Consider the following 14,209-nt stretch of genomic DNA (forward strand, 5'->3'; position numbering starts at 1 on the left):
TAAAATAAAAGTTCATCTCTAATTAGTAAGATCTTAAATTTTAAAAATAATACAAATTAGAATTTTTAAAATTATCGAAATAAATTGAGAAAATTTATTTAAAATATAATCATTAATTTAAATAACATATGTTGTTATATCCACTTAACATAATCATCAAATTCATACAAACTCATCATAATTCTATAATTCTATTAAATAAGTTTTTTTAATTTAAAATATTATTTATATTTATATAACTAGTATGAGTAATAACTAAGATAATAATAAATTGTAATTATCCTCTTATCTTATTTATTGAATTCTAATTTATTGTTTCTCAAAAAATTTAAATTTATACTTTTTATTTTAAATAATATATTTAAACGTATAATGAAACTTATCATATTTCTTCAAAATAATTTTTTAATTTAAAATACTATTTATAATTATTTAACTATAATTTATAACCATAATGATAAAATGTAATTTTTTTTTTGTGTTTATTGAATTTTAACTATCTCACTCATCATAATTCTGTTAAATAAGACCTTTTTAATTTAAATATTATATACATTTATATAACTAGTATAAGTTATAATGGATAAAAAAATTATTTTATAATGATATATTGTAAATTTGTAATTATGTTTTTATTTTATTTATTGGATTCTAACTTATTGTTCTCCAAATTTAAATTTATACTATAATTTTATTTTAAATATTATGAGTTACGGTGTAAACCTAGTCCAATATGATTAATAGAAACTATCCAATTTAGTGTTACACATATTTGATTGAACAATTTATGAATTTATGATTTAGTTCAATTCATTTATATATTTAATTTGATCAATTTCATAGATATGGAGAGGTTTTTTAAATCTATACCAAAAAGCATTGAAGCAAGAATGAGTTCAACGTCTGATGCAAGTACTGTTCCACAAAAGAAAAGCCGTGTTGAGTTTGATCCGAGTGATATTATCGCCGACCCAGGGCTTCAAAAACCAATTGAAGAGTACGACATAGGAATAAGAGATCAAGTAAGGAGAGAGTATTTGTTAATGGGTCCATGTCAACCAGTTGGTCACAATTTTCCTAGAAAACAACAAGGAAAAGATTTGAGAAGCTTTAAAGAAGTGTGGTTTCAGAAATTTGATTGGTTGGAATATAGTGTGGAGAAAGATGCAGCTTATTGTTTCTATTGTTATCTTTTTAAGCAATCAAGGGGAGATAAACTTGGGATTGATGCCTTCACAAAGACAGGGTTTAGCAATTGGAAGAAGGCCATGGAAGTTTTCACTGAGCATGTTGGAGGAGTTAATAGCAACCACAACAATGCAAGGCGACATTGTGAGGATTTCAAAAATCAGAGACAAAGTGTGTCACACATATTCTCTTCTCATAACAGAGAGATGGAGATTGCATATAGAGCTCGTGTCACTGCTGCTTTTTACGTGTTGTTAGATTTCTTACATTTGCGAGGTCTTACTTTTTACGTGGACATGATGAATCTTCTAGTTCCACAAATAGGGGTAACTTTCTAGAGATCTTTGAATTGGTATGGGACGGAAGTTGAAAGTGTTGGTCGTGTGATTAATGAAAATGCTCCTGGAAATAATCAAATGACTTCTCCACAAATACAGAAGGAGTTAGTAAGGGCTTGTGCAGAAGAGACCACACGGGTCATTATTGATGAGATTGGAGATAGTCATTTCTCTATACTTCTTGATGAGTCTCATGACAAATCAATAAAAGAGCAAATGGCTGTGATTGTGAGGTTTGTGAACAAGCAAGGCCAAGTAATTGAAAGATTTCTTGCTGTTGAACATGTTGCCGATACTTCAGCCTCTTCATTAAAGACAGCTTTGGATGGATTGTTTGCCCGTTATGGTTTATCTATTTCTAGATTGAGAGGGCAGGGGTATGATGGAGCTTCTTGTAATACCCTGAACCTTTGGATACCTGTTGGAAAATATATTCAGGGTATTACTTTAGTTGCAGTAAGATTTTTCTACAGAGTAATCTTGTTGAGAAACCCCAAGTGGAAAGAATAAGGACCTAAGTGTAAAAGTTTTTAAAAGATTTTGGGTTAAAGAATAAATGAAAAGGATGGATATGAAATGTTTATGGAAACCAAGGACTGAAAAGGTAAGATGGAGGGATCTTTTTGAAATGTTGTGTTATAATCTAGGGACCATTGGATAATTTGAAAAGGACCTTTTTAAGAATAGTATTTCATAATTCAAGGACCATTTGGGAGTTTTTTTCAGAGACTGTTTTGTAAGAAATTATGTTTTCGAGGGGACTAAAAAGTGAATTTCAGCTGAAGAGTTAATTGAGAAAAAAATCTAGGGACTTGTGTTGTTCATCTTCTTCTCCACCATTTTACTACGATGAACTCGAGAGTAAAAAAATGAAGAAATGAGAGAAATTAGAGGTTTTTAAAGAGAAAAACTTGGAGATCGTCGGAGGGAGCTCGCCGGAGGGATGACTTGGCTTGGTAAGAGGCTTCCTTGTATTATTTTTGGCATGGATGTATGTATGCATGTATATATATGTATATATTGGTTATTTGATGAAGAAAATGATAGATTTGAGTAGAAATAATCATGGTTTGTTGTTGATGGATGATGAATGCTTGAAGTTATTTGGAAAAATCTTGTATTTGAGTTGAAATTGCTTGAAATGGAGGATGAGATTTTCGGTTTTACTGTAGCAAATACTGTAGCACCGAGATTAGGGTTTGGTTTAGTTAATTAAGTTGATTATTACGATGATTAAGGTGTTAATGATGATGGTTGGATTGGAATTGGTTGGGTTTAGCCAAGTTGATTTGGTTGAGTTGGGCTTGATCAAATCAAGTTGAAATGGGTTGGGTTTGGTTCAGTTGATTTTAGGTTAAGGGTTTTGGACTGAACCAAGTTGGTTCAATGGATTTTGAATAAGAATTGAATTGGTTCAAGCTGGTTCAGTGAAATTGAGTTTGGTTCAGTGCAATTAAGCTTGGTTCAGGGGAATTAAGATTGGTTCAGATTGGTTTAGCTGTGTTTAGTCTAAACTGAGTTGGTTTAAATACAACTGAAAGCCAATTGGACTATGCGAGGTCGGGTTTTAACCGATTGGAGTGAGTGGGCCCAATAGAGAGTTGATTATTATTTTTGTATTTTCTTTTGAGTTTAAATATGTTATTTATTTTTATTATATTATTCTATTAGGTGTTGTTCGGGTTTTGGAAGGGAGTTCAGTGTCTAGCAAGAAACCCAAGGAGACCCGGGGTGAGTTGGTAGTGGCTATTATTTTTAAATAAATAAATTATTATTATTATTTTTGAAATAATTGTTTAATGGCTAGTATTTTTGGAAATAAATGTTTAAGTATTTCATTTTTATCATGTTTAATTGCATGTATAAGGTCGAAATATACTTATATTTATTTTTCCTACGATGTGCCATGATAACCGTATTGATACATCAGTTTTGTATAATTATACGTGATTTGTGAATAGTGAAAAATACATGTATATGTGATTTAATTATTCAATTCTTGTATTTATTTTTGATGGGTATATATGCTTTTGATTTGGAGTGATTTGCGAAAACCATGTGAGCATATTAAAGATGTTTTTATCGGCATTGTTAGTAGAATTGGTTTTCATTCACGGTATAGGAATGGTATACGTGAATCCCGGGCTTTCTGGCATTATGCATTGTTATACTTTTGGCATTGGCTTTGTGGAAAAATAATGTTTATTTCCGTGATGTGAATACTTGTCTCGGAAAAAGGATCCCGTGTTATGATTTATCATGGATGGTATTATTCATTTGATTTACTTGATGGCTTTTTATGGTGACGAGCTAAGGCCCGACTCATGCGATGAGTGGGTCCCCACAGGGCCGACCCTTTAGAGGTGGCGTGGTGGACTCGGGTGTTGATTACTACGAGGGGCCGGTTCGAGGGTGGGAGTGCAGAGCCACGATGGATATTCATCGAGTGGCCGGGGTCACGCGACGGGTGAGCCAGATGGGTCAACGATGAGGACATGAGTTCCTCGACGGCTCGAACCTAGCCTGCCACGGCGAAGGTTTAGAGAGTTTTTCTAGACCATGTTATCTTTGGGTGAGTGTTGGGTATCGCTTTATTTTTGAATTTGAGATTTATGTTATATTTTTTGAATTGTGATGAGACCCGGACTCTCACAAAATTTGTGTTTTCCGAGAAAAATCAAATTGATGTTGATTTATGTTGAATTTATGTTTCAAGAGTTCTTTTAAGAATTGTATTTTTGCTAGAATTCGGTATTTTTGGAAAAAGTTGGAAAAATTATTTGAGCGAGTTGGTATTTATATACTTCATATCATTGTATTTAAGTATTTAAAATTATTAAGCCACTCTGACCAACTGAATGTCTTTGTAGGCTGCGGGAGAAGGACCCTAGATTGCCTGTTCGACTATAGTGCTAGTCAGGTTGAGTCCAAGATTGCAGTGTGTCCCATATCTTTCTTTCTATTTATTGTTGTTGTGATCTTGTAGCGGTTGTACTCATAAATTTGAGTATGTGTATTCATAGGTATTTATGTATTTGAACACTGTAGTTGGTGTGAAGTTGTAAAATGTGATTTGTAAGTTTGATTTGGTTTTTGAGAGCGTCGGTTTCGGTTAAAAGGGATTTTTAAGCGATGGGTCCACATTTACCTCGGTGGAAGGGGTGAGTGTGACATCTTTTTGAGTATCGGTCATGGGTTGAGATATCCGGTTTGGTAGAGATCACGGGTTTGTGATCGAGCTTAAGTTTAGAAGTCGTATCTAGACTTGGAGAGTTAGTAGTGATTAGACGTAAAGTTAAGGGCCGATAGAAGTATTTAGAGTCTCGATCGGGTTAAAACCTAAGTTGCGTATTGGGATTGAGGGGCTGATAGTTGATTTTTGACATTTGAGACAAAGAGCTGAGTAGTGTACTGTGATCAGGATCATGGGTTGAGATATTTGACGGAATTGTTTTTATCCAAAATGAGTTGACTTGAAGATGCCAAAGAAGTGTGTTTGGCGTGTTGTTTGTTGGTGATACGTAGTGATTTGCGAGTGTGATTATTTACTATTGAGCGGTTGTAGCAGAGAAAGGGGTCTTGGAACAAGTAAGCGAAGTCGGTGATATCAGATTAATGTATGCTAAGAAATTTCGAGGCGAAATTTTTCTTAAGGGGGAAGAATTGTAATACCCTGAACCTTTGGATACCTGTTGGAAAATATATTCAGGGTATTACTTTAGTTGCAGTAAGATTTTTCTACAGAGTAATCTTGTTGAGAAACCCCAAGTGGAAAGAATAAGGACCTAAGTGTAAAAGTTTTTAAAAGATTTTGGGTTAAAGAATAAATGAAAAGGATGGATATGAAATGTTTATGGAAACCAAGGACTGAAAGGTAAGATGGAGGGATCTTTTTGAAATGTTGTGTTATAATCTAGGGACCATTGGATAATTTGAAAGGACCTTTTTAAGAATAGTATTTCATAATTCAAGGACCATTTGGGAGTTTTTAGGAGACTGTTTTGTAAGAAATTATGTTTTCGAGGGACTAAAAAGTGAATTTCGGCTGAAGAGTTAATTGAGAGAAAAAAATCTAGAGCTTGTGTTGTTCATCTTCTTCTCCACCATTTTTGCTTCTGATAACCGAGAGTAAAAAATGAAGAAATGAGAGAAATTAGAGGGTTTTTTAAAGAGAAAAAAACTTGGAGATCGTCGGAGGGAGCTGCATGGGAGGATGACTTGGGCTTAGTAAGAGGCTTCCTTGTATTATTTTTGGCATGGATGTATGTATGCATGTATATATATGTATATATTGGTTATTTGATGAAGAAAATGATAGATTTGAGTAGAAATAATCGTGGTTTGTTGTTGATGGATGATGAATCTTGAAGTTATTTGGAAAAAAATCTTGTATTTGAGTTGAAATTGCTTGAAATGGAGGATGAGATTTTTCGGTTTCTTGTAGCAAAATCTTGTAGCACAGAGATTAGGGTTTGGTTTAGTTAATTAAGTTGATTATTACGATGATTAAGGTGTTAATGATGATGGTTGGATTGGAATTGGTTGGGTTTAGCCAAGTTGATTTAGTTGAGTTGAGGGCTTGATCGAAATCGAGTTGAAATGGAGTTGGGTTTGGTTCGGTTGATTTTTAGGTTAAGGGTTTTGGAGTGAACCAAGTTGGTTCAATGGATTTTTGAATAAGAATTGAATTGGTTCAAGCTGGTTCGAGTGAAATTGAGTTTGGTTCGGTCGCAATTAAAGCTTGGTTCGAGGGAATTAAGATTGGTTCAGATTGGTTTAGGCTGTGTTTAGTCTAAAGCGGGTTGGTTTAAATACTGTTGAAAGCCAATTGGACTATCACGGTCGGGGTTTTAACAGATTGGAGTGAGTGGGCCCGATAGAGATTGATTATTATTTTTTTGTATTTTTCTTTTGAGTTTAAATATGTTATTTATTTTTTTATTATATTATTACTATTAGGTGTTGTTCGGTTTTGGAAGGGAGTTCAGGGTCTAGCAAAGCAAGGAGACCCAGGAGTGAGTTGGTAGTGGCTATTATTTTAAATAAATAAATTATTATTATTATTTTTGAAATAATTGTTTAATAGCTAGTATTTTTGGAAATAAATGTTTAAGTATTTCATTTTATCATGTTTAATTAGCGTATAAAGGTCGAAATATACTTATATTTATTTTCCTACGATGTCCAGTGATAACCAGTATTGATCATCGAGTTTTGTATAATTATACGTGTTGTGAATAGTGAAAATACATGTATATGTGATTTAATTATTCAATTCTTGTATTTATTTTTTTGATGGGTATATATGCTTTGATTTGGAGTGATTTGCGAAACCATGTGAGCGTATTAAAAGATGTTTTTATCGGCGTTGTTAGTAGAATTGGTTTTCATTCCCGGTATAGGGAATGGTATACGTGAATCTGAGGCTTTCTTGGCATTATGCGTTGTTATACTTTTGGCGTTGGCTTTGTGGAAAAATAATGTTTATTTCCGTGATGTGAATACTTGTCTGGAAAAAGGATCACGTGTTATGATTTACTCTGAGATGGTATTATTCTTTGTATTTACTTGATGGCTTTTATGGTGACGGGCTGAGGCCCGAACTCTCTGCGATAGTGGGTCCCCAGGGCCGACCTTTAGAGGTGGCGTGGTGGACACAGGGTGTTGATTACTACGAGGGCGGTTCGGGTGGGAGTGCAGAGCCACGGCTGGATATTCGTCAGAGTGGCCAGGGGTCAGCGGCCAGGTGAGCCAGATGGGTCAGCGATGGGGACATGAGTTCCTTGGCGGCTCTGAACCTAGCGTGACCACGGCGAAGGTTTAGAGAGTTTTTCTAGACCATGTTATCTTTGGGTGAGTGTTGGGTATTGCTTTTATTTTTGAATTTGAGATTTATGTTATATTTTTGAATTGTGATGAGACCGGACTCTCACTGAAAATTTGTGTTTTTCGAGAAAATCAAATTGATGTTGATTTATGTTGAATTTATGTTTCAAAGAGTTCTTTAAGAATTGTATTTTGCTAGAATTACGGTATTTTTGGAAAAAGTTGGAAAAATTATTTGAGCGGTTGGTATTTATATACTTCATATACGTTGTATTTAAGTATTTAAAATTATTAAAGCCACTCTGAGCCAATTTGAATGTCTTTGTAGGCTGCGAGGAGAAGGACCCTAGATTGCTCGTTCGAGCTATAGTGCTAGTCGGGGTTGAGTCCAAGATTGCGAGTGTGTCCCATATCTTTCTTTCTATTTATTGTTGTTGTGATCTTGTAGCGGTTGTACTCATAAATTTGAGTTATTGTATTCATGGTATTTATGTATTTGAACACTGTAGTTGGTGTGAAGTTGTAAAATGTGATTTGTAAGTTTGATTTGGTTTTGAGGCGTCGGTTTCAGGTTAAAAGGGATTTTTTTAAGCGATGGGTGCTACATTCTACCTCGGTGGAAGGGGTGAGTGTGACATCTTTTTGAGTATCGAGTGTGGGTTGAGATATCCGGGTTTGGTAGAGATCACGGGTTGTGATCCGAGCTTAAGTTTAGAAGTCGTATCTAGACTTGGAGGTTAGTAGTGATTAGACAGTAAAGTTAAGGGGCCCGATAGAAGTATTTAGAGTCTCCGATCGGGTTAAAACCTAAGTTGCGTATTGGGATTGAGGGGCGATAGTTGATTTTTGACATTTGAGACAAAGAGGTGAGTAGTGTCTTTGTGATCCGGATCATGGGTTGAGATATTTAGTGAGATTGTTTTTTTATCCAAAAATGAGTTGACTTGAAGATGCCAAAGAAGTGTGTTTGGCGTGTTGTTTGTTGAGCGATACATAGTGATTTCGCGAGTGTGATTATTTACTATTGAGCGGTTGTAGCAAGAGAAGCGGGGTCTTGGAACAAGTAGCGAAATTCGGTGATATCAGATTAATGTATGCTAAGAAATTTCGAGGACGAAATTTTCTTAAGGGGGAAGAATTGTAATACCCTGAACCTTTGGATACATTTGGAAAATATATTCGAGGGTATTACTTTTAGTTCTGATAAGATTTTTCTCTGAGAGTAATCTTGTTGAGAAACCCCAAGTGGAAAGAATAAGGACCTAAAGTGTAAAAAGTTTTTTTAAAAGATTTTTGGGTTAAAGAATAAATGAAAAGGATGGATATGAAATGTTTATGGAAACCAAGGACTGAAAAGGTAAGATGGAGGGATCTTTTTTTGAAATGTTGTGTTATAATCTAGGGACCATTGGATAATTTGAAAGGACCTTTTAAGAATAGTATTTCATAATTCAAGGACCATTTGGGAGTTTTTCAGAGACTGTTTTGTAAGAAATTATGTTTTTCAGGGGACTAAAAAGTGAATTTCGGCTGAAGAGTTAATTGAGAAAAAAATCTAGGGCTTGTGTTGTTCATCTTCTTCTCACCAGTTTTCTTTCTGATGTAACCCGAGTTATGAAGAAATGAGAGAAATTAGAGGTTTTTAAAGAGAAAAACTTGGAGATCGTCGGAGGGAGCTCGCCGGAGGGATGACTTGGCTTGGTAAGAGGCTTCCTTGTATTATTTTTGGCATGGATGTATGTATGCATGTATATATATGTATATATTGGTTATTTGATGAAGAAAATGATAGATTTGAGTAGAAATAATCATGGTTTGTTGTTGATGGATGATGAATGCTTGAAGTTATTTGGAAAAATCTTGTATTTGAGTTGAAATTGCTTGAAATGGAGGATGAGATTTTCGGTTTTACTGTAGCAAATACTGTAGCACCGAGATTAGGGTTTGGTTTAGTTAATTAAGTTGATTATTACGATGATTAAGGTGTTAATGATGATGGTTGGATTGGAATTGGTTGGGTTTAGCCAAGTTGATTTGGTTGAGTTGGGCTTGATCAAATCAAGTTGAAATGGGTTGGGTTTGGTTCAGTTGATTTTAGGTTAAGGGTTTTTGGACTGAACCAAGTTGGTTCAATGGATTTTTGAATAAGAATTGAATTGGTTCAAGCTGGTTCGAGTGAAATTGAGTTTGGTTCGAGTGCAGATTAAGCTTGGTTCGGGGGAATTAAGATTGGTTCAGATTGGTTTAGGCTGTGTTTAGTCTAAAGCGAGTTGGTTTAAATACAGCTGAAAGCCAATTGGACTATCGAGGTCGGGTTTTAACAGATTGGAGTGAGTGGGCCCGATAGAGAGTTGATTATTATTTTTTTGTATTTTTCTTTTGAGTTTAAATATGTTATTTATTTTTTTATTATATTATTCTATTAGGTGTTGTTCGGTTTTTGGAAGGGAGTTCAGGGTCTAGTGAAAAAGCCCAAGGAGACCCAGGGTGAGTTGGTAGTGGCTATTATTTTAAATAAATAAATTATTATTATTATTTTTGAAATAATTGTTTAATAGCTAGTATTTTTGGAAATAAATGTTTAAGTATTTCATTTTATCATGTTTAATTGCGTATAAAGGTCGAAATATACTTATATTTATTTTTCCTACGATGTGCCATGATAACAGTATTGATACATCAGTTTTGTATAATTATACGTATTTGTGAATAGTGAAAATACATGTATATGTGATTTAATTATTCAATTCTTGTATTTATTTTTTATGGGTATATATGCTTTGATTTGGAGTGATTTGCGAAACCATGTGAGCATATTAAAAGATGTTTTATCGGCGATTGTTAGTAGAATTGGTTTTCATTCACGGTATAGGAATGGTATCGATGAATCTGAGGCTTTCTTGGCATTATCGTTGTTATACTTTTGGCATTGGCTTTGTGGAAAATAATGTTTATTTCAGTGATGTGAATACTTGTCACGGAAAAGGATCACGTGTTATGATTTACTCTGAGATGGTATTATTCTTTGTATTTACTTGATGGCTTTTTATGGTGACGGGCTGAGGCCCGACTTCTGCGATGAGTGGGTCCCCACGGGCCCGACCTTTAGAGGTGGCGTGGTGGACACAGGGTGTTGATTACTACGAGGGGCCGGTTCGGGGTGGGAGTGCGAGGCCACGGGCTGGATATTCATCGGGTGGCCGGGGTCGCGGCCGGTGAGCCAGATGGGTCAGCGATGAGGGACATGAGTTCCTTGCGACTCTGAACCTAGCCGCGGCCACGGCGAAGGTTTAGAGAGTTTTCTAGACCATGTTATCTTTGGGTGAGTGTTGGGTATTGCTTTATTTTTGAATTTGAGATTTATGTTATATTTTTTTGAATTGTGATGAGACCGGACTCTCACAAAATTTGTGTTCTGAGAAAATCAAATTGATGTTGATTTATGTTGAATTTATGTTTCAAGAGATCTTTAAGAATTGTATTTTTGCTAGAATTACGGTATTTTTGGAAAAAGTTGGAAAATTATTTGAGCAGTTGGTATTTATATACTTCATATACATTGTATTTAAGTATTTAAAATTATTAAGCCACTACTGAGCCAGCTGAATGTCTTTGTAAGCTGCGGGGAGAAGGACCCTAGATTGCTCGTTCGACTATAGTGCTAGTCGGGGTTGAGTCCAAGATTGCGATGTGTCCCATATCTTTCTTTCTATTTATTGTTGTTGTGATCTTGTAGCGGTTGTACCCGCAAATTTGAGTTATTGTATTCATGGTATTTATGTATTTGAACCTGTAGTTGGTGTGAAGTTGTAAAATGTGATTTGTAAGTTTGATTTGGTTTTTGAGAGGCGTCAGTTTCCAGTTAAAAGGGATTTTTAACTGATGGGTGCCACATTTACCTCGGTGGAAGGGGTGAGTGTGACACTTCTAATATGAAAGGGCAATTTAATGGGTTGAAGACATTAATTTTGAATGAAAATCCATTTGCCTTTTATGTTCATTGCTTTGCCCACCAATTGCAGTTGGTTGTCGTTTCTGTTGCTAAAGGCATTTTGGCTATTAGTGATTTTTTCAGCTATGTCACTATGATTGTGAACATTGTGGGGGCTTCTTGCAAAAGGAGAGATGTGTTGCTTCAGAAACAACATGATAAGATTGTGGAGAAATTGGAGAAAGGTGAAATCTTTTCAGGAAGGGGCAAACATCAAGAGACTAATCTTGCAAGACCTGGTGATACTCGGTGGGGCACACATTATACAACTTTAATCCGGCTATTTACTATGTGGGAGTCAGTATTAGAGGTGTTAGAGAATGTGTGTAATGATGGGAATGTTGCAGAACAAAGAGTCATAGCATCGGGTTTGATACAAAGGATGGAGAGTTTTGAATTTATATTTATCTTGCATCTGATGATCAAAGTATTGGGATTAACTAATGACCTGTCAAATGCCTTGCAGCAGAAAGATCAAAACATTGTTAATGCAATGGGGTTGATTGTAACTGTCAAAGAACTTATGCAAGACTTGAGAGAAAATGGATGGGGTATATTTTTAGAAGAAGTCAAGAGTTTCTGTGTTGCAATGTCAGTTTCAGTGCCGAATATGGAAGATAGTATATCAGTTCGAGGTTGTTCGAGACGTGGAGGGCAATTGGTTACTTATTACCATCATTATCATGCGGAGATCTTTATTGCCGTGATTGATTTACTTACTACTGAGATGAATAACCGATTTAGTGAAACTTCTACAGAGTTATTAAGATGTATTGCTTGTCTTGATCCAAGAAACTCTTTTTCCAGATTTGATCATGGTATGCTTGTTCGACTTGCTCAAATTTACTCTGATGATTTCTCCACATCCGATCATCTTATCTTGAAAGAGCAACTTCGCATATATATTCATGATGTGAGAAGAAATTCTGATTTTTCAAATTGTCATGATCTAACAAGTCTTGCTGTGAAAATGGTTCAGTTTGATAAACATTTGACTTTTCCATTGGTTTATCGCCTTATCGAATTGGCATTGATCTTACCAGTGGCAACAACAACAGTTGAAAGAGCATTCTCAGCAATGAATATCATCAAAACAGATTTACGAAACAAAATAGGCGATGAATGGTTGAACAATATGATGGTTTGCTATATTGAGCGAGAAATGTTTGCTAAAATTGATGAAGACATAATATTGCAATGTTTTCAAAACATGCAAAATCGAAGGATTCAACTTCCTCCTCGCAGTAATTAGTGGTATTTTTGTTTTGTGTTTTAAAATAATTTTCTTAATGTATTATTTGAACTTTTTGATTTATAATTTTTTTGAATTTTTTTTTAAATTTGCAACTCGCCCCCCCTCCCTGTAATTTCTGGCTCCGCCATTGATTAGGTGACATCTAATAGGTAAATTGCAAGTTAAAACGTCAAACTCAATGTCTTTTAACTTCACTATCCAAATCAAAATCCATATATAATTTATTTATTTTAAATTAAAATATCAAATATTAAAAATTAATCAAAAAGACTTTCAACTCATGTAAACATGTAAATAATGAAGCATTTACATGCCACTCTAATTACTGATAGTATTTTATCCCATTCCAATTACTGATTCTCTTTCAATTTTTTTTACATGGCACTTATCTCATGTTGTCAATTTTTTATAATTTCAGTTTTATTTTTAAAATTCTGTTTTTAACCACGGAGATGGGTTTAAGAGAGTTAATAGTGCATGAAAAATAATTTAAAAAGTTGAAATAACTTTTAAAAAAGAAAAAAAAGACTTGATATTTGTAAAAATTTTAAAACCCTAAAATGATCAGGGATTTGTCTCAAAAATATAGTTATATATATTGTTAGGACTGACGTCATAGATTGACATTATTTGACAAGCCAAATTGTGACATGGCAAGAGGAAAGTGATGTGGTAAAATATTGATATCATGACATGTGAAGCTACAAGAATTAGAAGATCATGATGAAGATGATGTTTAAAAGATATTCCTCTCAATGGAAGTCATGTGATGATCAACTATTTTTAAAAAGTGCATCAAATTAAAAGGATTTCTTCAAAAAAGGTAAGTTTTTATTTAAGGTATGGTTTGATCATCATTGGTAAAGATCTAGGGATGATAAACCATATCTTTAATAGAACTCCTTTTAGGAAAGATCTATCTTTAAGAGGGAGAGGAATATTCTAACATTGGCAAGAATTTAAGATTATGAAGATTGTATGGAACTTATTTTGGTGTAAAGCTATTAGAAGACACAAAGCTTAGTTTGAGTGTATATCTATTTGAAGGCACAAACTAAGTTAGGCAAGGACAAGCCCAGATAAAATTATCAAAACCATATTTACAACACAATTTGAAAGATGATTTACGAGCTAATTATGGCAGGAGTTATTCAAGGATTCTAATCGAGATATGGAGATTGATTGAAGATTACATGAGATACGATTAGAGCATGGATGATTGAAGATCATGCTTTGAGAGATATTGAAGGCTAACCTTGGATGAAGATGAGATCAAGTTCAATATTTCCATGAGTCGAAGCGAAGATCATTTGGGAAGACCAAACTTGGGCCAGAGTTTGGAAAAAGATCTGAGATATTCGGTGATCATCTTTGGTGCTGAGATGGTTGCGTGTGCCTTGTGGTAGAGGCACGTCCCTCGAGGAGAGGGTGACCTCTCGAAGTGGCGTGAGGAAGGAGGCGGCTCTGACGCGAGGAGGAGGGAGCTTGGGTATAGTCGAGGCTAAGCTACAGTGGCGATTTGAAGGAGGCAAGGAAGGTTGAGAGGTCGCGAATTCGGGTGCTAGCTGGCTAAAACTTCGGTCGTCATTGGAGTAATGTGGGTCGTATGTT

At 34.8% G+C, this 14,209-nt stretch overlaps 1 protein-coding gene across 1 annotated transcript; it reads left to right on the forward strand.

The window, feature by feature from the left end:
• The first annotated feature begins 890 nt into the window (after nucleotides 1-890).
• Nucleotides 891-12,595, forward strand: LOC120254474. Its single transcript, XM_039262571.1, has 4 exons — nucleotides 891-1,514; nucleotides 1,626-1,920; nucleotides 4,397-4,464; nucleotides 11,375-12,595. The coding sequence occupies exons 1-4, from the start codon at nucleotides 891-893 to the stop codon at nucleotides 12,593-12,595; spliced, it is 2,208 nt and encodes a 735-aa protein (XP_039118505.1).
• Nucleotides 12,596-14,209: the final 1,614 nt, after the last annotated feature.

The sequence above is a fragment of the Dioscorea cayenensis genome, unplaced genomic scaffold (genome assembly GCF_009730915.1).
Source record: "Dioscorea cayenensis subsp. rotundata cultivar TDr96_F1 unplaced genomic scaffold, TDr96_F1_v2_PseudoChromosome.rev07_lg8_w22 25.fasta BLBR01000470.1, whole genome shotgun sequence".
Lineage (NCBI taxonomy): Eukaryota > Viridiplantae > Streptophyta > Magnoliopsida > Dioscoreales > Dioscoreaceae > Dioscorea > Dioscorea cayenensis.

Bases quoted from the DNA above. Each gene is read 5' to 3' on its own strand.
- LOC120254474 (XM_039262571.1), top strand. From the start codon at position 891: ATGAGTTCAACGTCTGATGCAAGTACTGTTCCACAAAAGAAAAGCCGT. The intron at 1,921-4,396 runs GTAATACCCTGA...ATGTCTTTGTAG, and splicing joins GGGGTATGATGGAGCTTCTT to GCTGCGGGAGAAGGACCCTA. The intron at 4,465-11,374 runs GTGTGTCCCATA...CACCAATTGCAG, and splicing joins AGGTTGAGTCCAAGATTGCA to TTGGTTGTCGTTTCTGTTGC.